At 37.0% G+C, this 27,780-nt stretch overlaps 1 protein-coding gene across 2 annotated transcripts in view; it reads right to left on the bottom strand.

Moving 5' to 3' along the window:
* Window positions 1-6,743: 6,743 nt before the first annotated feature.
* xrn1 (5'-3' exoribonuclease 1) overlaps window positions 6,744-27,780 on the bottom strand; it is a 144,514-nt gene continuing 123,477 nt past the window's right edge. For both annotated transcript variants that reach the window (XM_028792080.2, XM_028792079.2), the window contains exons 36-43: window positions 21,132-21,242; window positions 19,398-19,520; window positions 19,154-19,307; window positions 17,743-17,915; window positions 17,452-17,565; window positions 17,234-17,345; window positions 10,855-11,018; window positions 6,744-8,435 (exon numbers count right to left, since the gene is read on the bottom strand). In XM_028792080.2, the coding sequence (XP_028647913.1) occupies window positions 8,121-8,435; window positions 10,855-11,018; window positions 17,234-17,345; window positions 17,452-17,565; window positions 17,743-17,915; window positions 19,154-19,307; window positions 19,398-19,520; window positions 21,132-21,242 (1,266 nt within the window). In that variant the 3' untranslated portion in view covers window positions 6,744-8,120. The remainder of the gene's footprint in view (window positions 8,436-10,854; window positions 11,019-17,233; window positions 17,346-17,451; window positions 17,566-17,742; window positions 17,916-19,153; window positions 19,308-19,397; window positions 19,521-21,131; window positions 21,243-27,780) is intronic.

The raw sequence follows: 27,780 nt of genomic DNA on the forward strand, positions 1-27,780 counted from the left end.
TCTCCCCTGTTCCAGGCTCAGCTGTAGAGGACCCCCCAGCTCCAATGCACAGGCCTTCAGCAGTCGTGGCGATACTCCATCTGGACCCGCTGCTTTGCTGGCACGAAGTCTCCTCAGCTCTCTGCTCACTTGCGCTGTTGTAATTGTGGGTGGGGATGTCTCTCCTATGCTGGTATTAGCAGAAGGATGTGTGGAGGGTGCAGTACTCCGAGGTGAGAGTGAGAGTGGGTTAGGGTGGTCAAACCTGTTAAAGAAGTTGTTCATTTGGTTTGCTCTCTTCACGTCTCTCTCGATGGTGGTACCCCGTTTCGAGCTGCAGCCAGTGATGATCTTCATCCCATCCCACACTTCCTTTATGCTGTTATTCTGCAACTTCTGCTCCAGCTTTCTCCTGTACTGCTCCTTTGCCGCCCTGAGCTGGACTCGGAGTTCCTTCTGCACGCGCTTGAGCTCATGCTGATCACCGTCTTTAAAAGCCCTTTTCTTCTGGTTCAAAAGGCCCTTGATGTCACTTGTAATCCATGGCTTGTTGTTAGCATAGCAGCGTACAGTTCTTACTGTAACTACAATGTACATACAGAAGTTGATGTAGTCAGTAGTGCAGTCAACAACCTCCTCAATGTTCTCACTATGTGATCCCTGCAGGATATCCCAGTCTGTAGTTCCAAATCATTCTCTCAGAGCCTTCTCTGCCTCCAGGGTCCACTTCCTGAATGATCGTGTGGTTGCAGGTAGGACCCTCACTTTTGGTTTGTAGTGAGGCTGAAGCAGAACCAGGTTATGATCTGCTTTCCCAAGCGCCGGCAGCGGGGTGGCGCTGTATGCGTCTTTAACGTTTGCATACAGTAAATCAATAGTCTTATTTCCCCGGGTGTTACAGTCCACATACTGGGAGAAGGCAGGTAATGTTTTGTCCAGCGTTGCATGGTTAAAGTCTCCAGCGATTAGCACAAGCGCCTCAGGGTGCTGCGTTTGTAACTTAGCAACAGCAGAATGGATGATGTCACTTGCTGTCTCCACGTCCGCTAGAGGAGGGATATACACGATGACAACAATGACATGTCCAAACTCTCTGGGCAAGTAATAGGGACGCAAACTTACGGCCAACAGTTTGATGTCCCTGCAGCAAGTGGAGACTTTGACGTTAACATGTCCAGAGTTAGTGGGATAAACAGAATTTTCCATTATTTATGTGAAACCTACATTCTATTATAATTAAGCAAAAATAAATGTAAATTTTCCATTAGCTTAAAAGATCTGGCTCTTCTGAGCAGAACTATTATATATTCTAATTTCACATTATCATTATTAGCTTGTTTACAACATTCACTCAAGTACAATATTTCTTTCATCGTTTTTCACCAGTTGTAATGTAGTCCTCTTTTAACCCTTTGCAGTCGTATTTAATTTTCAACGTCACGCTACATTAGCTGTAATTAATTATTGAAAAAACGCCAATAATTACAGCAGTTATTTTTTTCAAGCACGTAGGAATAACACAGGCCACTTTTCTTGACCAGGCGACTGTGCAAATCGGTCAGAAACTTGCAGGGCCACCAGTGGTGGCCTGACGACCTATAGCGCACTTTTTACTAAGGCCAGTTTTCTGGCCTAACGACCGCAAAGGGTTAAAGTTCACAGATGTGAATGTATATGGAAAACAGTGCTTGAAGTATTAGTACCCTATGTGTTACCCTGATGTACTGTATTAATGCGAAGAGCAAGAAGCAGAGAGCAGTAGCATCACAACATAATTTCTGTGGATTCCCCATTAAAAATTCAAGTGCCACTACCTAAGACCAATGTTGGGTATTTTGGATGGAGGGTTGGGTCTTCGTTGGAGTTTGCAGCACCATGATCAGAAAGTTGGTCTCCCTTGTAGTTGTTAGGAGTACCACTTAGGGCTGGAGGTCAACAGAGTAGAATAAATATCCAAAATGAGAGCCAGTATGCATCTAAGGCCAGGGATATATTTAACACTACACAACACATGAGCTTGAGGACACTGTTGCTATGCAAGCTGTCTATACATGCCCTTGTACTTTAGGTAAATCTGGAGGATTCCACCAGGTGGCACTGCAAGACATCATCACGGTGACAAAACAATGTCCGGATTCGCGGTGTTGTGAGTTGAGGGACAAAGACGTTAAAAATTCTTTGTAAGGTGCAATTAAAAAAAATATGTACCATCCTGCCAAATTTTAGCTTTTTAACTAAATGGGAAATGATGTTACGTTGAAGAGTGAGTGAATAAGCAAGCCAACTTTGCATTTTACAGATTTATATATATAATAAAAATTTATATACATCTACCTACAGTATGTATACATTTAATCTTTTTGCTATCTTTCAAATATAATTGTTCATATTATGTTTGTTCTGTGTTTGGCTTCTTTGTGTTATTTGTTTAATATTGTGTTGTTAATAATTTTGCAGTGCTGTAGGATGTTAATATTTATATGTATTCATTTTTCTGCTTTTCTACCCTGTCCCCTTCTATTAAGCCCAAGGGTGCAAGGCCAACTAAACATGCAGCTGGTGGACTGCCCCCAGCAGTATATATAGAGAAACTGCAGTTAGCATGGCTCCATTAGCATTATATTTGGTTTGTGTTTTAGTTAATGATAACTTCCGATTTTGGACTCCTATGATTAAGGTGTTGTTTCTTGGTTTGTACCTTGGATTGGTTTGCTTTTCGGTTCACCTTTTTGACAATACCTTTCTTGTTGTTTTTCCTTCTGCTCCTGCCTGTACAGTATTCTCTTAAATTCCTTTGAATCCCTTTTCCATAAATACTATTAAAGTAACTCATTTTCTTAATCAGAAACCCAATCCACTGATAGACCTCCATAAACATAGGTCATAGTGCTCTTTGCTAATTGACAATGCAATCAAATAAAGCACTAAATGCCTAAAAAACCGAAATCTTAGTGATTGGCAATAATGGATACAATGAGGCTATTAGAAATAAACTGGATGCATTAGGATTAAAAGTCAAATCGGAGGTAAAAAGCTTAGGGGTAACCGTTGATTGTAATCTGAATTTTAAATCGCATATTAATAAAATCACTAGGACAGCATTTTTTCACCTAAGGAACATAGCAAAAGTTAGACCTCTTATATCATCGAAAGATGCAGAGAAATTAGTTCATGCGTTTGTTTTCAGTCGGCTAGATTACTGTAATGCACTCCTCTCAGGACTCCCCAAAAAAGACATCAATCGTTTGCAGTTAGTGCAGAATGCAGCTGCTAGAATCCTAACTAGGAAAAGAAAATCCGAACACATTTCTCCAGTTTTGATGTCACTACACTGGTTACCTGTGTCATTCAGAATTGACTTTAAAATTCTGCTTATGGTTTATAAAGCCTTAAATAATCTCACCCCGTCTTATATATCGGAATGTCTGACACCTTATATTCCAAATCGCAACCTCAGATCCTCAACTGAGTGTCTCCTTAGAATTCCAAGAGCAAAACTTAAAAGAAGTGGTGAGGCGGCCTTCTGCTATTATACACCTAAAATCTGGAATAGCCTGCCAGTAGGAATTCGCCAGGCTAATACAGTGGAGCACTTTAAAAAACTACTGAAAACACATTACTTTAACATGGCCTTCTCATAACTTCACTGTAATTTAACCCTGACACTCTGTATATCCAATTCATTATAATAACTATTCATTCAAAATCTGTACTAACCCCTACTCTCTCTTCTGTTTCCTTTTCCGGTGTCCTGTTGGTGGTGGCTTGTGCCACCACCATCTACCCAAAGCACCATGATGTTCCAACAATGATGGATGGATTAAAAGCCAGAAGTCTGTATAACCATCAGCATCAAGTGACTCCGTGAGAACCCTAACTACAAAGAGGACTATTTCATTTATGTTAGGTAGAATGCCCAGAGGGGACTGGGCGGTCTCGTGGCCTGGAACCCCTACAGATTTTATTTTTTTCTCCAGCTTTCTGGAGTTTTTTTTTGTTTTTTCTGTCCACCCTGGCCATCGGACCTTACTCCTTATTATGTTAACTAAGGTTGTCTTATTTTAATTTCTTTTTTGTCTTTTATTCTTCTTTTCTTCATTATGTAAAGCACTTTGAGCTACTTTTTGTATGAAAATGTGCTATATAAATAAATGTTGTTGTTGTTGTTGTAAAAGTAAAAGTGAGGCTACAATGAAAAACTTCACACACACACGTACACACACACATACACACACAACCTTCCTTCTAATAACACAATATGCCCCCCTTGGTGTAGGTATTGTTGCAAAATTCTGTCACGGCAGGCTCCAGATTCTTTTTAATTCATTTTCAGATCACAAGTTTTGGATGGCATATCAATTAATAAAACTGACAAATTGGCACCATGGTGGCACTGTGGTGCTTGCATCACTCTACTGAGTGACAAATAAGTACAAAATACAAAGTAAACCAAAGTAGAACCTTATTTAGTAGCTTAGATTTGAGACCGATTACTTATTGCTATGTAAAACATTATAAGACGACTCATTTACCAGGAAAAGATAAAGGTGTGAATGCAGTTGCCAGTACAGTATCATCTACTTTCTGTTTCCTGGTGTATATAATATGCAGCAAGATCAAGAATTATTGTCACATTTGACAACAATGAATAAAATTATTATAAAATGACATATACAGTGGGGCAAAAAAGTATTTAGTCAGCCACCAATTGTGCAAGTTCTCCCGCTTAAAAAGATGAGAGAGGCCTGTAATTTTCATCATAGGTATACCTCAACTATGAGAGACAAAATGAGAAAAAAAAATCCAGAAAATCACATCGTCTGATTTTTAAAGAATTTATTTGCAAATTATGGTGGAAAATAAGTATTTGGTCACCTACAAACGAGCAAGATTTCTGGCTCTCACAGACCTGTAACTTCTTCTGTAAGAGGCCCCTCTGTCCTCCACTCGTTACCTGTATTAATGGCACCTGTTTGAACTCGTTATCAATATAAAAGACACCTGTCCACAACCTCAAACAGTCACACTCCTAACTCCACTATGGCCAAGACCAAAGAGCTGTCAAAGGACACCAGAAACAAAATTGTAGACCTGCACCAGGCTGGGAAGACTGAATCTGCAATAGGTAAGCAGCTTGGTGTGAAGAAATCAACTGTGGGAGCAATTATTAGAAAATGGAAGACATACAAGACCACTGATAATCTCCCTCGATCTGGGGCTCCACGCGAGATCTCATCCCGTGGGGTCAAAATGATCACAAGAACGGTGAGCAAAAATCCCAGAACCACACGGGGGACCTAGTGAATGACCTGCAGAGAGCTGGGACCAAAGTAACAAAGGCTACCATCAGTAACACACTACGCTGCCAGGGACTCAAATCCTGCAGTGCCAGACGTGTCCCCCTGCTTAAGCCAGTACATGTGCCGGCCCGTCTGAAGTTTGCTAGAGAGCATTTGGATGATCCAGAAGAGGATTGGGAGAATGTCATATGGTCAGATGAAAAAAAACTCTACTTGTCGTGTTTGGAGGAGAAAGAATGCTGAGTTGCATCCAAAGAACACCATACCTACTGTAAAGCATGGGGGTGGAAACATCATGCTTTGGGGCTGTTTTTCTGCAAAGGGACCAGGACGACTGATCCGTGTAAAGGAAAGAATGAATGGGGCCATGTATCGTCAGATTTTGAGTGAAAACCTCCTTCCATCAGCAAGGGCATTGAAGATGAAACGTGGCTGGGTCTTTCAGCATGACAATGATCCCATTTATTCCTTACAATTCTTTTATTTCTTTACCATTCTTCTTAAGATACTGTACGCCTGGTAGGCTTGTAAACAAACTCACCTTTTGCTGATACAGGACACGTTTTCAGACACCAACATGTAACACAACACTGCCATGTTCCATGAGGGGCATACATGCAAGACTTTTCATGTACTGGCATGGGTTCAACTATAAACACCAGTGGTAACATCCTCAGAATTAAGACTTGTACATGATCTGAATTTGGATCTCACTTACAGGTTAAAATATAGGCTCTGTAATTCTCTTACCTAAATAAAGAGTGAAGCGGTTGTTTCTTTCACAGAATATATGCACATGAGTGGGTGCTATGATCGACTGGCTTCCCACCCTGGCTTGGTTCCTGCCTTGTGTGTGATCCTGCAAAATAGGCTCTGTCCTCTCACAACCCTGAGCTGGGTTAAATGCAGTGGAGAAGGATATATGTTAAGGATATAATATATGTGGGCGGCACGGTGGCACAGTGGGTAGCGCTGCTGCCTCGCAGTTGGGAGACCTGGGTTCGCTTCCCGGGTCCTCCCTGCGTGGAGTTTGCATGTTCTCCCCGTGTCTGCGTGGGTTTCCTCCGGGCGCTCCGGTTTCCTCCCACAGTCCAAAGACATGCAGGTTAGGTGGATTGGCGATTCTAAATTGGCCCTACTGTGTGCTTGGTGTGTGGGTGTGTTTGTGTGTGTCCTGTGGTGGGTTGGCACCCTGCCCGGGATTGGTTCCCTGCCTTGTGCCCTGTGTTGGCTGGGATTGGCTCCAGCAGACCCCCGTGACCCTGTGTTCGGATTCAGCGGGTTGGAAAATGGATGGATGGATATAATATATGTACAACTATTCTGTTTACCAGAGTAATAATAATAATAATAAAACGATAAAGCAGAGAAGAAAACCTATTGTCATTCTGTCATACAAGGAAAAGCAAAGAACAAAGAAACCAACAATGACGTTAAAAGTAACATTAACAAAAGAAATCACTATTTATTAATCCAAATAAACATTTTATTGGTACTCAGATCTGTAAAAGTGCTTTATCCTCTATTACTGCCTGTTGTACAGAATATTTACAAAAATTAAAAACATATTCCAACAAAAGCTGTTCATTTTTGTCAACTGTGCAAATACCTGAACAGCAGCAATTGAGCAAATATGACTCAATGGATCAACATCTAAAAAAAATTGCAGTTATTTAGTCAAGAGCCACACTTCAAAAATAATTTCAAAGTGTTATTAAATATATATAAATTATATATAAAAATTAACCAGACATATAGGTAATTTCCATAATCATAATTTTTAAAAGAGCAAGCTGCTGGAAAGATCTTTTCTTACTTTAAATAAAACTTTTAAAAACAGATGAAAATAAAGAATCCTTTTGCTCCATTGTACTATTAATGGTAAACACTGAAATAATATTGCCATTAAAAATAGATCAAACAAACAGCACAAAGCAATTTCTAAGTTCATCTTTGCATGCACATTATATAATAAAGTCCTGTAGATAACGTTCATAATTTTTCAAGATTTTAAAATCTCTGGTGATTTCAGTTTTTACTTGCAACATTAAATTCTGCAGAACAATGGATGGAAGCCCATATCTGAAAAATTGCAATCCATGTAATCCATTATTTGTGATTGCCCACTGATACTTCAGAAAATGTCTGAATAAACCACCTGAGATCTGGTACTTAAAAATACTTAGAAAGAAAAGTAAGAAAAAAAAAATTTAAGCCACAAAATACATGAAACAAATCTTAAAATAAGGACTCCACCACATAAAAGGAATAAGATAGAAAACGTACCTCTAAACTGAAACAATGACAATAGTGATGTCAATCGAGACTAACAAAAACAATCTTTTGCAAGGCTTCCGCAATGCAATCAGCTCAATTCTCCTCAGGCAGGATTACAAAGTAGAAATCAAAAAACCTTTCTGGAAAATATGAATGTGTGTATTTCCCACTCAACAGATCTAAATGTAAGAGTCCTACAGTCTTTAATCAATGGAATGAACTCAGGAGATAGGCTGCTGCTTACCATTCATGTAAAGTAGCATATCAATTAATACTGAGATGCAAAAATGGACAAGATATCTATCGACTTTTAAGGACATTTTTCATACTGAAGAAATCCTGGCAATTTTATAATGAAACAAAAATAGTAAATGTATATGACATTCTTCCATGTCCAGCATCCTGATTAATAAAAAGGTACATTTAAGATATCTAAAACAAATATTGGTGAGACTTCTTATAATTAAAACAAAAAAAATATCCTAATTCTGTTTAATACAGTCCTTTTCAAAGGTGTTGCACAAAGTTAGCCATTTCCAATATCCCTGCAGGCTGAACTGATGGCTATTGCTCAGTCACTTTTGCTGCATCAAAGTTAACAGCCAGTTTCCTTGGTTTCCGTCTACCTGAAGATGAGGGTGTAGTATGACTGCGAGTCTGTCGTGGTGTAAATGGGGCTTTACTATCTTTGAGGTCCTGATTGTCTATAGATGCCTGAGGGGTGGCTGTAGGGACTGAAGGAGTGCATACAGTTTGCACAACAGAGTTCAAAACTTCAAATTTATCTGCGTGTTCAGTCCTCTGAGTTTTGACATATTCAGAGGCAGCACTTTCCTTGGTTTCATAATTCTTTTTGTTTGAGACTCTCTTCTTTGTGACCTGAAAAAGCAAAAACATTTTGAAATAACACACTATGGTGACTTATAGTCAACCAAAACCTTTCTGCAGCTGATAATACTGGGTGTTTACAAGCAATATCTCAACCCGTTTTTCTTCCTTCAGAAATGTTCTTCAATTTCTTGAAGCACTCAGTGTACAGTGGGTACGGAAAGTATTCAGACCCCCTTCAATTTTTCACTCTTTGTCATATTGCAGCCATTTGCTACAATCATTTAAATTAATTTTTTCCCTCATTAATGTACACACAGCACCCCATATTGACAGACAAAAAAAAAATAATTTTTGAAATTGTTGCAGATTTATTAAAAAAGAAAAACTGAAATATCACATGGTCCTAAGTATTCAGACCCTTTGCTCAGTATTTAGTAGAAGCACCCTTTTGAGCTAATACAGCCATGAGTCTTCTTGGGAAAGATGCAACAAGTTTTTCACACCTGGATTTGGGGATCCTCTGCCGTTCCTCCTTGCAGATCCTCTCTAGTTCTGTCAGGTTGGATGGTAAACGTTGGTGGACAGCCATTTTTAGGTCTCTCCAGAGATGCTCAATTGGGTTTAAGTCTGGGCACTGGCTGGGCCATTCAAGAACAGTCACAGAGTTGTTGTGAAGCCACTTCTTCGTTATTTTAGCTGTGTGCTTAGGGTCATTGTCTTGTTGGAAGGTAAACCTTCGGCCCAGTCTGAGGTCCTTAGCACTCTGGAGAAGGTTTTTGTCCAGGATATCCCTGTACTTGGCCGCATTCATCTTTCCCTCGATTGCAACCAGTCGTCCTGTCCCTGCAGCTGAAAAACACCCCCACAGCATGATGCTGCCACCACCATGCTTCACTGTGGGGACTGTATTGGACAAGTGATGAGCAGTGCCTGGTTGTCTCCACACATACCGCTTAGAATTAAGGCCAACTCCCACACGGAGTTTGCTAAAAGACACCTGAAGGACTCTGAGATGGTGAGAAATAAGATTATCTGGTCTGATGAGACCAAGATAGAACTTTTTGGCCTTAATTCTAAGCGGTATGTGTCTCAGAGTCCTTCAGGTGTCTTTTAGCAAACTCCATGCGGGCTGTCATGTGTCTTGCACTGAGGTATGTGTGGAGACAACCAGGCACTGCTCATCACTTGTCCAATACAGTCCCCACAGTGAAGCATGGCGGTGGCAGCATCATGCTGTGGGGGTGTTTTTCAGCTGCAGGGACAGGACGACTGGTTGCAATCGAGGAAAAGATGAATGCGGCCAAGTACAGGGATATCCTGGACAAAAACCTTCTCCAGAGTGCTAAGGACCTCAGACTGGGCCGAAGGTTTACCTTCCAACAAGACAATGACCCTAAGCACACAGCTAAAATAACGAAGAAGTGGCTTCACAACAACTCTGTGACTGTTCTTGAATGGCCCAGCCAGTGCCCTGACTTAAACCCAATTGAGCATCTCTGGAGAGACCTAAAAATGGCTGTCCACCAACGTTTACCATCCAACCTGACAGAACTGGAGAGGATCTGCAAGGAGGAATGGCAGAGGATCCCCAAAATCAAGGTGTGAAAAACTTGTTGCATCTTTCCCAAGAAGACTCATGGCTGTATTACCTCAAAAGGGTGGTTCTACTAAATACTGAGCAAAGGGTCTGAATACTTAGGACCATGTGATATTTCAGTTTTTCTTTTTTAATAAATCTGCAACAATTTCAAAAATTCTTTTTTTTGTCTGTCAATATGGGGTGCTGTGTGTACATTAATGAGGGAAAAAATTAATTTAAATGATTTTAGCAAATGGCTGCAATATGACAAAGAGTGAAAAATTGAAGGGGGTCTGAATACTTTCTGTACCCACTGTATATTCCTTTCTGCTTATGGCAATTAATTCTAATGTAATATTCACCTTTGTTAATATTGGACATTATCAGATACAGAACAATATTTTGTGTTGTTTTTGTAACTTTTTCTCCAGATAATATGTTTTCTATGCGTGTAAGCACAAGCTGTTATTTTTATAAGCTTCCTCTCACTCTTCTTTTCTTATAATAATACCGTGGATTACAACATTTTCTAAAATGATGATATAAAACAGGTCGAATGCTAACAAAAATCACAGTACATTTAGGACAATTCATAAAAGGTAAAGAAACTTAAAATAAATACAAATTGTTAATCAACTAAACATATCCTATTAACATTCAAATAAGTAAGTGTTAACAGAAACAGCAGACAAGTTTCAAGACACTGATACATAAACAATGTTCAGCTCCCTTGTTTAACCCTCAGATTCAGTATTAAAAAAAGAGGATGTAATCAAACATTTGTTAGAAGTATTTTTATAAATATAAATTGATATAAACAGGAACACACTTTGCTGCATACATACAAAACATATTTACGTATAAAAGATAGAAGGTACTTAAGCTGACCTGCAGAGGTACAAATTGGTTGTGAGTTCCAACGGGAATAGCTTGAGTTGGCAGCCTGTTCCCTGAAAATGGGCCTTTATAAAATGGTGGTCCTTGGATTTGAATTGGGGCACCCCAGCAAATTGGGCCAAAGGCATGGGGATTAGGATGCATCATTAGATTTCCTAAAATATGAAAAGAAGAATTGACATTATAGAGTACAGTTATCTGTATTTGATGAACATAAGAAATACTTTGTTACAGGCACCTTTCTGCATTTAAAATGTCACTACCCATTGTAGTCTCAGAGTGTTAAGTTTCAGTATGAAAATCATTCAATCTTGCACCACCTTGTCTCCCTCATATTACCCTCTACCAAACTGTGATGCTCATTTGATTTTAAAAATGAAATCCAACCTTTGTAAATTGTTTATGTAATTCCTGACACTTAAGCTCCACTTTTAAAGTTATACCTTTTTTAATTTGTATGTTTCTGTACTACCTCTGAATTAAACTTTTTATGCATTGTTGTAATACTACTTAAAATGTAAAGCCCATTTTAGTCTAGAGCTCAGATTTGATTTTTAACCTGTTAGACTGTATAAAAATGTGGGTCAGATGCATAATTTCACACTCTAAAAGATGCAAGATTGCTGTAAATATGTCACTTTGGTCTTACTTGGAATAGGTTACCATATTTTGTTTGTTTAACGGCCATGTCAAGTGCAACAGAATATTGAGACACTGACTACAGTGCTCAATAGTCCGCTTGATCAAATGTTCATGAATAACAAGCATTATTAACTCATTTTAATGCATTAACCCCCACAACCAGTCCATGATGAAGAATCTAATGGATTAATCTAATCAAATCATCAGCATTATATTTTATAGTCTTTTTTAAGTATAAATGGAACTTTGTTATAATCTTCTGAATCATTAATCATTTTTATTCCTACATCACCAGAGAACAATATATGTCTCTGAAAAAGTACAAAGATGAGCAGCTTGCTTACTTTAAGATATATAAGAGTGAGTATAGTGATAAAGAAAAAAGACATTAAAAAATGATGGCTGGTTGAGGCTTAGTTAGATTAAGGGTAGCAGAGACCTTCCTTTTGTTTATAATGGGAAATTCCAAAAGGACATACATTACAACAAGACAACAGGTTATCATTCCTATCCAAAGTGCTGATAGAATAAAGCAACTAAAACTAGTCTGGCAACTAAACATACCGCAGACAAATGCAAAGGCAACAATTACGGTTAATGGTCCATGCATTCTGTGGTTACTTGGGGCTTCCGATAACAGCTCAGTTTTAGCATGATTATGAAACTGTTTGTACAAATACCTTTTTCTGATTACATCAAGCCATGTTTACTCTAAAGCCCAACTTTAAAAAATGATATATTTATACTACTCCAATGGATTTAAGAATATCTTCGGAATTAAGTATTTTTTTCACTTGATATTTTAATATTAGTTTAATCTATTGAAAAACATGCTCTTGTTTTAACTCTGTGCTTAATTTGGAGAAAGACATTATCATATCCTTCAATATAATCCTATCATGCACCTGAAAACTTGCATCAATAATTTTAATATATTTTTATCATAGCACTGTTAATTGTATTTGTACGTATCAAAGAATGACACTTTACAGTAATTGATTTCTCATTCACAGTGTAAACGTGTTAGGCACCCTAGCTTATTTAAATGCATTTTGTCTTAGGCTTAGTGAACATCTAATCACACAGTGGATGCAGCGTTTATTGTGGTGGGGGACTTAAACAATGCTAACCTCAGACAAGTCATGCCGAACTTTTACCAGCACTTCAAATGCCCAAGCAGAGGGTGAAACACACCGAATCACTGTTACACTCAGTTTAAGTCAGGCTACAAAGCACTTTCAACAACTGGTGTTTGGCAGGTCAGACCACACCACTATTTTCCTCCTCCCCGAGAATGAACAGCGCATCAAGAGAGGGGGGCCAGTAACAACAGAGATTAAATGCTGGTCCGCCCAATCAGAAACCATGCTACACAATACACTTGATGACGCAGACTGGGACGTGTTCCGGTTGAGCTCCGACGACGTCAATGAGTTTACAGATGAAGCTGTCAGCTTTGTGCTATGCTACAAAAAATATTTGTCATCCACTGGCAAAAGGCGACTTAAATGCTTTAGAATTTAAATCTATTAATGCAATTCTTAAAATAAAATGGATCAAGAACTATCTAAAAATCAAGGATAATATGTGGTATATAATTCCTAATCTTATATTTCAAAAGGCATTAAATTTCTACTTAAACGCAATTTTAATGTTGGGAAAATTCCTTTGAAACTTACTAGTTTCCTTAAACAGATTCTACTTACATGGTCACTTATGTATAAGCATCATTTTTCCTCCCACAGAAATACCATTGGAACAATAGTTATTAAAAATAGAAATAAAAATTTGTTTTTTGAAAATTGGGTTAAAAATGATAATTTTAGTTAAACAAATATTAAATGATAATGATGATTTGTATAATTATAAGGAGTTTATCATTAAATATAACACATTAATCCTGATGAATATCACACTGTAATAAAGGTTATTCCTAGAGAAATGTGGACTCTTAAAGAGGCTATAATAAAACTGCAGTAGAAATGTTTAAGAAATTTGCGGCTAGTATTAAACTACAGGGAAAAGATATTTTGAGTAATACTTGTAATCATTTTTTTATGATCTTTATTGCAAGATGAACACACACTTCCTATTACAATACACTGGAATTCTTTATTTAGAAAAAATATTGAAGATACCCAATTAAATACTGTATAACTAATAAAGTTAAAGACATCACATACAAAATAAGTCACTGAATATATCCTGTAAAGACTTTAGTTGTCCACCGATTTAAAATTAATATCGATGATAAATGCACTTTTTTAACAGTATTCCTTAAACTATTCAGCATTTGTTCTGGTTATCTCCTGTTGTAAAAGAAATACTGGATAGAGTTACAGTCTTATATTATCTATCTATCTATCTATCTATCTAAAAAAGAAACTAATGTGGATATTATTTTTCATAAAATAGATATGTTAAACTACAACCCTACTATAAACAACACAAAAATGTCATATGTAATTATTATAATAATTATACTTGCACGCTATTATATACACAAAATGAAGTGTTTTGGAATAAATCCTACATTTGAACATTTTATAATGGATGTTGGGGTATATCTACAAACTATTTCAAATTGTAAAAATATGAAAGCAATATGGACTTTATCCCCATTCAAATCACTTAAACTTTTTCATAATCTGCATCTAATGTATTTCTAGTCCGGACCCCTGGCAATATTGTATATGAAGTTGGCTTGTGATATGTACTCTTGCTTGTATTTTATTTGTATTGTTCTTATTAATAATTAATAAAAAAATAAAAGCTTTCTGCTATGCTAGCAGAGTCCATCATTCCAACAATCCGGTGCTTCCCCAATCAGAAGCTGTGGATGGACAAAACCATTCAGGATGCAGTGAACGTGTGCACCACAGTTTACAACGTGGGATTGCGACTGGAGACTATAATGAATACAAGGCAGCCTGCTACTGGAGTCCTGGGGGACAGCAGATGAATGTGGAATGTTGACTACACACCATTACAGACTTTTGAGATAAACCCACTGCGTATACTGACTCTTCTTTGGCTGATGATCTGAACACTTTCTATGCACAATGTGATATTAACAGAGCTAGCATTAACTTGCCAGTTATTGAGGGTCATAGGGCTAGCACTAGGAACACTTAGTACAGCAAATTTGCAATCTCTGTTTCAGAGTGTGATGTCCTTCATGCTCTGAGGTATGTGAACTACCAGAAAGCACTAGGTCCAGATGGAACCTCCAGGCACATTTTTATATCATATGCCGATCAGCTAGCTGGAATGTTTACATCCATCCTTAATGACTCTTTAGCCCAGTCTGTGGTTCCTACACGTTTTTAAAAAATCTGCTATTCTAACCATATTAAAGAATAACAAACTCAAAACATGCCTATGTGCTTTAATGGTTACTGCACGCTATGTGACTGGGTGCTGAATTTTCTAACAGGCAGACCTCAGGTGGTGAGAGCAGACAATTGCTTCTCCAATTCTATCATTGTCAACACAGGAGTTCCACAAGACTGTGTATTGAGCCCTCCGCTGTACTCCCTTCACACATACGATTGTGTGGCCAAGCACAGCTCCAGTACCACTGTTAAGTTTGCTGATGACAAAGTATTCTTAAGCCTCATTTCCAACAATGATGAAGAGGCCTATCTGGATGAGGTAGAGAACTTGGTAGTATGGTGCCAAGCTCATAACCTCTTACAGAATGTCAGCAAGACCAAGGAGCTAATGGTGGACTTAAGGCAGAAGCAGCAGCAGATCTATGGCCCCATCAGCATAAATTGAATTCCTGTTGAAAAGGTGAGCAGCTTATCACCGAATACATGACATGGACCCAGCACACAGGTCAGGTCAGGTCAGGTCAGGTCAGGAAGGCAAGACAGTGCCTTTATCACCTGTGGTGGCTGAGGAAATTTAAAATTTCCTCAATTATTTTGAAAACTTTTTACACCAGTGGCATAGAGAGCATCTGAACAAAGAAGCTGCACATCATGGTTTGGGAAATGCTCAATCCAAGTTCACAAAGCCCTGCACCTAAGGTCAGCACTGCCTACTCTGCAGGATATCTGCACCAAGCACTGCAGAACCAGGGCATTTAAAATAACTATGGACTCTGCTCACCCCAGCACAGACTGTTCAGCCTGCTCAACTCAGACAAGCAGCTACGCAGCCTAATGGTAAAGACCAAAAGATTCAAGAGGAGCATTTATCCTCAGGCTATGAGAATCCTGAACATTTGAACCTAAAACTCTCAGCTTACTGCACAGCCACTTTATACTTTTTACTGTTTCTGATTTCAGATTTTAACTTCATTTTAATCTAGTTTAACTTAATTTAAATGAATTTAGTTAATATTAGTTCATTTTGTTAATTTTATTACCTTTGTCTTAATTTTATTATTTATTCTATTGTGTGTTTGCTTTTGTTTTGCACAATCTTGCAATAGGCCTGCATTTTCATTTCACTGCACGTTTTACATGTGTGCGAGACGAATAAAACTCTTGAATCATATATTTTGGGAGGAAACTAAAATATAAGTTTAGTCATGTGTGTGTTCGCCCTGCGATGGACTGATGCCCTGTCCAGCTGTTGTTTCTGCTTTGTATCCTATGATTCCTGGTATAGGCTCCAACTGCCCTGCAAATCTGCCCTAGATAAGCGGGTTAGGAAGATGAATGGATGTATGTTTATTTTTTTATTTTCTGCATTAGTGTATCAATAGAAAACAAACGTTCTAATTTTCAAACACTCATTTTCCAAGTAATTAAACATTACAGATCAATTTTAGTAATTTGTTAAAGAAAGCAACATATTAGATAACTCACCACTTTTTGGATTAAAACTTGATTACTCTAAGTATACGGCTCAGTGTATTATTGAACAAAGATAACAAACAGATGGTCGTGATCACTGAGTTGACTTAACTAAATTGTTTAACTGAGACAGAAGTGGGTATAGCAGGAATTGGGTGAAGGGCAACCAAACTAAAAGAAAAAGGTGTGAAAGATGCGTCAGTTTAACCTTTGTATCATCAATTCTTACGTCAGAGAAAAAATAAGAATTGCAACATGACACAAGATGGTCATTCTGAACCAGCAAAGTCTCTCCCATGCGGAAATTAAGCAGCAGAAAGGAATTTGTAGATGTGTCATCCAAACTCTTCTAAAATAAAAAAAAGAGAGACGGGCAAGGCTGAGGAACAGAAATATGGTATGATGCCCTTTTGAAATCAGAAGTCATCTAAGTACTGCTATCAGATTTGAACTCACAGAAAGCACTGGAACTCAAGTACACCACTCTACAGGGTGGATAAGTCTTATGAAAAGTGAGTTTCATGGAAGAGTTGTTGCTAAAAAGCGATTCCTCTGACGCTGAGACAAAGCCACAAGGCACAAGGACTATGGTGCAGAACAGCAGCAGTAAGTGGTCTGAACTGAGGAGTCAAAATTAGAAAGTTTTGTATCAAACAGATTACATACAAATAATTATCTTCGACAAAAATCAACAAAGTTGTCTGGGATTATCAGGGGTGACAGAAGCAATTGTGACAGCCAAAGTGTGCAGAAAAGTTGGGGCAAATTATCCAAGAAGCTGGAAAGAAACTACCAATATCACTTCTGTACCATTCTACAAAATTCACCTAAGGCTATGCCCAATACTGTAAACATTATATATATTTCTTTTACATTGAACCTGGGGAACTAATAACTGTAAAATAATTACCAGTACTTACTAGGATGCTGTCCGAATATGGCTGGTATAGGCCCAGATGGTACAGCAGGTCTCATCTGCTGAACATTTGAAAAAACATGAGGTGGCAGTGGGAAGCTTGGACCAATGGAACTCTTTCATGGGAAGTTAAAAAAAAAAAAAAAAAAAAGAGAGACAATTAAAAAAAAGTAAAATCTTTTACAAGGAACCAGATGTTTGATATGTTTCAATTGTATTTACCAGACGTTGCAGAGCAAATAAAGCAGCTTTTTCTTTTGCTTCATTTTCAGAAAGGCACTGAGGTCCATGCACAAGTAAGCCATTAGACAATTTCACCTGACACACTGTCATGCCCTGCCACAAAAATACAAAAATTTAATTATCTAGAAGACAAACTAAATGATTAATCTAGGAACAAGAAAAGTTAACAGAAAGCTACTTCATAGTACAGTAGACAGAGTAATTTTTTCAAGAAAAGATTTCATACTTAATTTATTTATACAATAGCTTAAGGAATTAGAAATGACTTACTTGTGGAGTTTTAAGAAAGCCAAAGTCTGGGGGAGACAAGTTAAGCCCTGCACAAATACGAGACAGCTCTACTACTAAAGTTGATTGCAGAGGTCCTTGTTGCTGGTTGGACTTTTCAGCAGTGTGGTTTTGATGTAATAATTCAGACACCTGAGGCTTATTGATATGAGCAGCTAAATAGAAGCAGCACAGAGATATTAATGTGCAGGTTTTATTGTTCAAATATGTAAAGTTTATGAAAACATAATCCTTAACTATAATAACTAAAAACCTAGAAGTGTAATTTTCAATTTGTGAACTCTCATTCCACTTTTCTAAAAGTCCAAGTTAGTACAAAGCACAAAATGGAAGACATACGACAGGCAGAATGCCAGTTTACTAAAAACAGGAATATGGCATGAACTTTAAAACTAAAAAGCTGTCTGACAATATCTATTACGATTTGAGAAATAAATACCAGTAACATTTTGTTTTTCTCTTACTAACACCTTGAAAGCTTCCCTTTCATATTGTTTATCTATGTGATAACACTAAAAATGGTAAAAATGTGAACTACTATGTTTGTACATTAGTATTGTATGGTATATTGTTCTGTTCTTCAAGTTTTTAACTGTAAGCTAAATTTTAATAATCTTGCTGAAACGAACCAAGATGAACTGAATTTACTGGACTTAGTCATTGCTGGTATCCTTTTGTATTGTACTAGTAATTTATGTATTTATTCCTGTCTGCACATATCACAGAACATGTTTTAGAATTTATGACCTGCAAATGGATGGTTGCCATAGAACCAGGAATTACCAAATTAGTTTACAGCTTGGGAAAGGAAGAAGTGTGAAGGTACTTAAAATATCCAACACTTTGATTAGAGTCATTCATCATCAGGACAGGATGGCTAATCAAATGTGTGCAATGTCACATATGCCAATCCCCAAATGTGCATTTTAATTTAAATATGGCTCATCTGATGGACCAAAGAGGACAGGAAAAGAGGAGGAAGAAGAAAATCAACAAAATATGGACAACATCAAATCAAGAGACGTGAAATCATTTGATTTGGGTGTCAGAAAACCTAACTGTGAGCAAAGCTCATTGCTAAACCAAAAGCTGCCCAGAACATTAACTCCTTGATGCTTCTGATTTTCAGTAAGCTTTTCTAGCTTTTTAAATGTGTTGAACACTGAACAAATTTTATAGAATGATATGTATATAGTTTCATCACTAATTACATATTCTACAGTACACTAGCTAAAGTTGTACTTATAACATACATACACATTGCTTTATACAAAAACAAAACAAGATCAAGATAAACAAAAACTGACACATTAAAAATTTTCAAGGCACTGCATTATCTGATTTTTTTCTTCATTAAGCAGAAGCTCTGAAGATAAAGATTTATGATTTTTACCTAGTTTTTTAGTGGATCTTCGTCTTGTTGGGTGACTAGTATTAGTGGAGGAAGAAGATGGTGCAGTTGCAGTTGGAGTAGTCTTGTCTTTATCCATCTGAGCAGAGCTAGATCCTTCGATCTTAAGCATTTCTTTAAGTACAAGTGTTCCTTGCTAGGATAAAAAAAAAGAAAGTCAATATTGATTAAGTTTGTCTTCTAAATTCACATACTGTAACTACTGTCACTTTTGGCACAGACAAACCATTGCAAATGACTGTGGAGACAAAGGCTCTTTTGAGGATTCATCTTTGAACTGTGCAGAAGGTGAATCACTTGCATTTGAAATCTTCACACTGGCCATCAAGTCTTGAAATTCAGAAGATACCTTAAGAATAGGAAAAGTCACAGTAAATTAGACACAAAGACATGCATATAAATATATTTTACACACACACACACACAATTCTGATGACAGAAGAATCCTCACTGTAAAGAAATAGCCCTTAATGCCTGTTTGACAGATCAGAAACCATCTTCAGAAGGCAGATATCTATGTGTCAGAGACTACTATCTGCAGAAGACTTGCAAGATGCAAACCACTAGTTAGCCACAAAAACAGATGGCCAGATTACAGTTTGTGAAAACTACTTACAATAAGTACTACAGAATTCTGAAAAAGAAGTCTTGTGGACAGATAAGACAAATATGAACCTGTATCAGATGGCAAAAGCAAAGTGCGGAGATGGAACGGATCTGCCCAAGATCCAAAGCATACCACCTCATCTGTTAAACATGGTAGTTGGGGTGTTATGGCTTGGGCACGTGTGGCTACCACAGGTACTGGCACACTTATCTTCATTGAAGATGTAACTGCTGACAGCAGTGGCACAATGATTTCTGAGGTGTATAGAAACATTATATAGGCTCAAGTTCCAGTAAATGTCTCATTGGATGTCACTTCATTATACAACAAGAGAATCATCCCTAACACACCACTAAGGCAACACAGGAGATTTTCAAAACTAAAAAAACAGAAAATTCCAAGCCAGTCACATGATTTAAATTAAATCTGAATATGCCTTCCAAAATCTAAAAAGGAAAAGAAAACTTAAGGGGACAAGCCCCCAAAACAAGCAGGAGCTGAAGATGTCTTCACTAGAGGGTTGGCAGAGACATTAGCACACACTTGGTGATGTCTATGAAGCAGTCACTGCATGCAAGGGATATGCAACAAAGTACTATATATATAACTGCTTTAATATACTTGCCATCGCTATGTCCTTAACAGTAGTAACACATACATACATACATACAAATATATATAAAATATTGCACTATATCCATCGCCATTAAAACATAAACAACAACAAGAAGTAAAAGATTATACTTTCACAATAATTATCGTGTGTTTTAATTGAGAGAACATTTGCTAGCTATGTAAATACATCTAAGTCTAAAACATTCATATCTACAATTAAATGAATGCCCTTATTTATGTACATGTGACTATACATAAACCTATAAACTTTTAAAATGTCATTGCTGTAAACAAAGTATAAGTATTTTCAAGTACTAAGCCACCCTCAATATTTCTGAAACAGCCATTACTGGATAACAATGATGTTATTGCTTTTTTTACTAATAACTGTGTAAATATTTTTTTTAATTTAGATCACTGATAAAAAAAGGTCTTTTTTCAGGGATTTGTTTCCAGATTTGTGTGCATGGTATTTAGGTCCTATTTAGCAAATCACTTTTTCCATATAGTGTATTTCATAGGTTGGACTATATAATAAATGAGGTTCTTTCCAGAGTACTTCATATTTTTTTTTTTAAAATGACAAAATAAAAAGTGGATACAGACAGCAAAATTAACAATACAGTGAAAGAGGATGATAATAAACAGAAAAAATGCTAAACTAATGTTTTTAATTCCTATTGTCTATAATCTAAAATAAAAAAATAGAAATAAACTGGGAAAAAAACCCACAAATACCTTTACTGTAGATATCTGCTCTGAGCCAGGGGTCTGAGATATGGACATATCAGATATATCTTCACTTTTCTTTAGAAGGCGAATAGTTGGCTTCTCATTTACACATGGATTCTGAAAGCATTAGTTTAGGCAAACACTGCATAAATATGATTAAAACTTGATTTTTAACAGCATATTGTTTTCTAACATAATTATTATATCATGAAATAAAACAAAATGTAACATAAAATATAACGTACCATTTCACTGTAAGTCACAATGGAATTAGCTTTACACTGCTTAAGTACTGAAGTTAAAAATGTATCAGCACTGTTTGTTAACTCAAAATTTATATCATTAACATAATGTATTTGAATATTACTCATTGAGCAGAGAATCTAACTGGTGGAGTTCTAAAATACAAATTATTGGAGTTTCAAACAAAATGAAATTTAAAACAAATGGTTTAACAAAAACTGAACTAGATAGTAGGAGCAAACACTTGTTTGATCCTGAGCAATTAAAATATGTCATGAAGGAGCCTTATTAAATTATTATACACTTTCAAAGCTGTTCAAATGCCAAATGACTGGTAGTTGGTGGGGATTAATGTTCATCAATAGCAAGCAATTTAGTAATCATATTTCATTTAGTAGCATATCAATAATTCACTGCCAGGTAGAACTAAAAGTTGTATTTGAATAATATGTTCAAGGTTTTCTAATTATTAAAAAAACTAAATACTTTTCATACAGTTTACAAAACCTAAAAATAAATAAATATAGAATACTGAAATTCAGAATTTCAAAGGGTGTTATGCATAGTGTGAAAGTACTGATATGTAGCATGTGAATAAAAATTGCTTAATGTTTAGGAAAAATTAAAATGATATATAGTACCTAAACCCCATCCCCTTCTACCCCCTACACCCAAACACAATGCACTTTACAGAGAAAACAAAATATCAACATAGCCTTCTTGGTAAATTGAAGGTAAATTCTATACATCAAATTTAGACAACTGAATCAAATCAAGTGTTTAACAAAGCAACTATTGACCCACCCAGGTAAGGCAGGTTTTGGAACTCTTCCTCACCAGTCCTCCTTGTTTTGCGCACTCCAATGACACACACAATCAAAACTTACAAACACAATAAGTGTTCCCGTACTGGTAGTAGCACCTTTATAACACAAGCATGGAAGCAGCAGTGAGGACACACAAGTAGAGAGAAAACATACTTTAGTGATTCTGAGATAATGGAGTGTGTAGTATGGGTACACTAAGAACAGAAGTGTCAGAAATTTCTTGCATTCAGGACATAACAGGGCGAGTACAATAAGCAATGTTTATCATCATATGTAACATCTGTCAGTGACCTCTTGCTGCTTTAACTATTACAAGTATATATTGTGTCACTTGCACTGCATTGTCTGCTTACAGGCATATTGGTAGGCCTATGGTACACAAAGCATTAAATTGTTCAATATGTTAGTTTTATAAAAGAAAATTAAGTAATTTGAAATGATGTATTTAAATTTGGAAGGACTAAAAGTTCCCTCTCTCTCTCTTTGATCTTAGTTTTTCATCACAGTTTTTATGTTATTTTAGAACTTTCTTTTTTATATAGGGTAATTTGAATTCACAATTTCATATTCTAGTAACCTAATGTGACCACAGTCTCTGTAGTTTTCAATGCATTTTAGCAGTGCGCAAGAGTGTCCTTCCAGTTCAGAGTATTTAGAATTTCTCAGCAGAGCAATGACCATCGATCACTTTACATCTTTGCGTTTGTTATATGGGAGGTGACTGCATGTGACAGTTAACTAAGAACTGTTGCATTCTGAGTTGCATAAATGGGCCTTATCTAGCTGAAGAAAGTTCTCCACCACCACTGTTCAAATTCCTCTTTTCACTTTATTCCCTTTTGCACACATTGGATTGAAATGGCAAAAAAACAAATGGAAAGAGGTGGAATCCCTGATTTATAACCAACTTCATGTCACAAGCAAGTGAGAGAGAGAGACAGAATTATTGCACGGGGAGAGTACAATGACATAAACAGAAAGGCATCCTAGCAAACAGAAGAACGTGTGATGTACATTTAAAAACCCATCTTCCAAAGCCTAAACACCTGGCACCTATACAAGCATTAAACATGGAATAAATTGTGGAGCCTTTCTGTCATACAGGCAGACACTCTAGAGGCACAGTGCAGTTCCAATTTTTGTGCAAATGTTTACACTTTTCTGATTCTTTACACAAAATATATACCAAACCTTCTTTTCTTTAGATGACATATAGTACATTACACTTACCTAAAAGTAATACAATTTTAAAAAGAAATAATTTTACATTAGAACTTTATAGCTTAATAAACAATCTGATAAAGGTATCCCGTTAATTTTTTGACAGTACACTGTGAAGTACATGTGAGGAATTAGAACGAACAAAAAAACAACTCAAGTGTACATGTAAACCATTTTGCCAGCATGTTGAGGAAAAGGAGCTGAAAGATTCTATTTTCATTATAAAATAGGAAAACACCACTCTTAATTACACTTAGCATTACTTTCTCAAATCTACTTAATCCAATTGAGGTTTGTAGGGCACTACATACAGCACTGAACACAAAGCAGGAAACCACCTTTGGCAAAGCATCAGTCCATCATAAGAACTACTCACTCACATATCCATACCAGGCAAATTTAGAACTGCAAATCAACCTAGCCAGAACATCTTTGGGGGTGTGAAAAACCCAAGCAGCCTTGAGGAGAATGTGTCCTCAAATGATAATTAAATGTAGGATTCAAATCCACAATGCTGAATCTGTATCACTATGCTGCCCAATCGTAATCTGAGGACAAGGGAAAATGTGTCTCAATTAAGAGTCAGAAAATAGTACATTTCTATCACTGGCCCAGTACAAGTGTTTGTAACTGATAGTTTTTAAAGCTTGACCAGAAGTACTCCTGCATATAGCTGCTCTTCTGTTATTGAAAAACTATAATAATAAAAATAATAATACATTTTTTTTAATCGCCCTTCAGGATACCCAAAGATACTGTGACACTAATTAAACTAAAAGCATTTTTTGCTCTTCTTGAAATCATTTGGAGCATGGAGCATTTTAATGGTCGGTACTGGGAATTCTCCACGCACAGGTTGATCTGAAGAATGTAGGATTAACATTATAACAAAATCTGAGGATGTGGATGTCTGATACACGACACTGTATGCTTCTGAGGTATTCACCATTTCACATAGATTAACGTACAGATGTTTATCTTTATGTTTTATAAAACATGTTAAAAGTATTTTAACTATTTTGAAATTCTTAGTTTGTATAAAACATACAATTTCTCTTTGGTTTATGTATAAAATGTGTCAATGATGGTTCCTATGTGCACGCTTAAAATAAAGCTAACATTCACACAAGTAAACTACCACAGAAATTACAGGTAAGTATGCAGGTAACACAACCTGCCAATTTCACAGTAAAATTGCTGGGTCAAACAGGAAAAACGTTTCACGAACGTGAAAGGTGATAACATATAACATTTTTAAGCTACAGTAACTGTCTAAAAGCATCTGGAAATTGAATGCACTCTAAAATGCAAGAGTCAAGAAAACATTCCCAAGGCTTCATGAGAGTCAAGTGGGGAAAAAAAATGAATCTTTAACCACAATGGTAAATTAGAAAGATTTTCCAGCATCAAACAAAATGGTGTCCCCAACTAATTGTGATAGGGTAAGGAAAACAACCTTTGAGCAACATTCACAAACAGTGACAATGCAGTACTAGTTGCATTTGGAACCATACTGCTTCACATTTGGCTCTGCAATTCTTGGCTTACAACCCACTGTAGTGTTTATGCCTAGAATGCATCTTTGAGTACATTGCGCAAAGAAAAAAAGTTTATTCTATTACTGCCAGTTTTTTCAAACACAGCATTTCAAAGCTGACAATCTCCAGACTATTTTCTTTTTGAGAAAATAAATAAATAACATTAAAACATGCTCATTTCAGTGTTTAGGCTTCTTTACCTGGGATTGTCGAATGTTAAAGTTACTAAACCAGGAAAGTTAACAAAATTGTCTTAGATAAATGAACACACAAATCACTTTACTGCATTCCAAGAATTGACTATTCTCTCTTGACCTTATTACTGCTGTTATTCAGCCTTTTCTGTATTGTTACATTCTTTGGTCTATTGTCTTCGTGTAAAGCTATCTGCTCCTTTAAGAGCTCTTGAATCTTATATTAGTGAGCTTTCAAATGCTCTGTACAGGAGAGTCATTTTTTACAGTCACAGGACAGTTGAGCTCTAAAATCTATACTAACCCCTATTCTCTCTTCTGTTTCTTTTTCCAGTGTCTTTTTGGTGGTGGCTTTCACCACCACCATCTACTCAAAGCACCATGATGTTCCAACAGTGAAGAATTAAAAGCCAGAAGTCTGCATGTCCATCATCATCAAGTCCTTCCGTGAGAACCCTAGACACAAGAGGACTATCTCATTTATGTTAGGTAGAATGCCCAGAGGGGACTGGGTGGTCTCGTGGCCTGGAACCCCTGCAGATTTTATTTTTTTCTCCAGCCGTCTGGAGTTTTTTTTGTTTTTTCTGTCCAGTCTGGCCATCGGACCTTACTCTTTTTTTTATGTTAACTAATATTGTCTTATTTTAATTTCTTATGTTGTTATATATTTTTTTTATTTACTGTTCTTCATTATGTAAAGCACTTTAAGCTACTTTTTTGTATGAAAATGTGCTATACAAATAAATATTATTATTTTTGAGTGACAGTGAAACGAAGATATGATTACAAATTGTCCATGACATGCAGCCAAAAACATGACTTCATTTGACACACTATCGAGAAAGTGCTCTTACATACAAGAGGGTTTCCTATACCAGTAGTAAACAAAAGCAATAACAGCAAGGTAAACTGCTAAAACTTAATTTGGACATAGCCCATTTCATGACTGAATTTGAGATTTAGAAGGACTGCCATCACCCTGCCTCTTTTGCATGCCCCACCACCTGATTGTCTTTTGTTTGGATTTCCTGATCATGGTATGCAAGGGTAAAATACACAATCAGAAACATTCATGAAGCATCATAAAATGTTTTAATAAACTGCTTTGACAGACACACAAATTACAAGAGGATTATGAACCTTTCCATGTAATGCAGTGTGAAACATACGCTAAACACTAACACAAGGAGCAATGACTAATGCAAATGATTTGTGATTGCATGTTAGTAACATCCGGGAACTTGTCTAGGTTAAAAACTTCTGCTATAAAGAGTACAACCCAAAGACCTCATCAGCTAAGGCAACTCATGTTAAAGACAAAAAGTCACAAATCAAGGAAAGACTTAATGCTTTGACACATGTGGGCATTCCATTACATCTATCACACTTTTTCACACATTAATGTATCAAAGGTGGCTTAAGTTCACGAAATCAGCAAAAGTGTTCCTTATTTTACTTTCTCATTAAATGGGGAGTTTGAAGTAAAAAAAAAAAATCACTCACCCTCCCTGCACCTACCATAACCTACACTCAACTTAGTAATTCTTCTAAAAAGTTAACAAACACTCCCTGCTGAGGTATTCAGCATTCATGCATTTAATGTTTATCAGGAACAAAGTTATAGGAAGCAAAAGCATAAGCTACCAAACAACATTAAATGTAGAACTTAGAACTGAACAGAATGTATAGTCATCACAGAGCACACATTCACGTGTATACACTTGTACACACATTGTAGTTCAAATTAATGTTAGTGAATAACTTATCTTCATGTAATTTGACATTATAAGATAAATTAAGCTCCAAATGTACACCACTGTAAACCTTTGTGGAGGATTGCCGGCTTTCCAGTCCGGCCCTCACCCCCAGGCCGCTAGGAGGAGCCCTCCGGACAGCATATTGGTGCCCCGAGTTCCAGCAGGGCCTCATGGACTTTGTAGTGTTTTGACACAGCCCTGCTGGATACCTTGGGGGCCGCCAGAAGTCGCTGTAGGGGGGCTAGTAGGCGCTGGCATGCCCTATAACCCGGGAGTGCATCCCAGTCACGTGACTGGAAGAAGCGATGTGCTCCCGGGATGAAGAAAAGGACTGTTTGCCCTGACCCGGAAGGAAAACGGACTTGTGGGTTTGGCTTGGAGCCACTTCCGGGTCAGGGGCTATAAAAGAACTCTGGGTAAGCCCAGACATCGAGCTGAGCTGGGAGGTAGGGTGGCAAAGTGTCTGGGCGAGGAGGATTGGTTTGTTAGAGAATTGTTTATTGTATTGGTTAATGAGTGTGGAGTGGAGGGTGCTTTGTGCACACTATAATAACAAAATAAAAAGTTATTATTATTATACTTTCACCTGGTCCGAAGAGTGGTACCTGAGGGTTCAAGGGGTGGACAACACGCTTATCTGCTACACCTTATAATAAGAAACTCCAGCTTGAAGTGAAAACAGTGAAAAGGGCAGTGAAGCAACTGTTTTTTACACCAAATCAACATATCATTTTTGATGGTGGCATGTTAAATTAGTTTTCAACGTCTTTATAGTACATTTGTTTCAGTTTGTGTTAAGTGATACAGATCTACTCTTAGTGCCCTGTGTTTTTGCTTTAATGGCTGGTCCTTGGCCATCTAACTTTTTAACTAAG

This window comes from Erpetoichthys calabaricus, chromosome 2 (genome assembly GCF_900747795.2).
Source record: "Erpetoichthys calabaricus chromosome 2, fErpCal1.3, whole genome shotgun sequence".
NCBI lineage: Eukaryota > Metazoa > Chordata > Cladistia > Polypteriformes > Polypteridae > Erpetoichthys > Erpetoichthys calabaricus.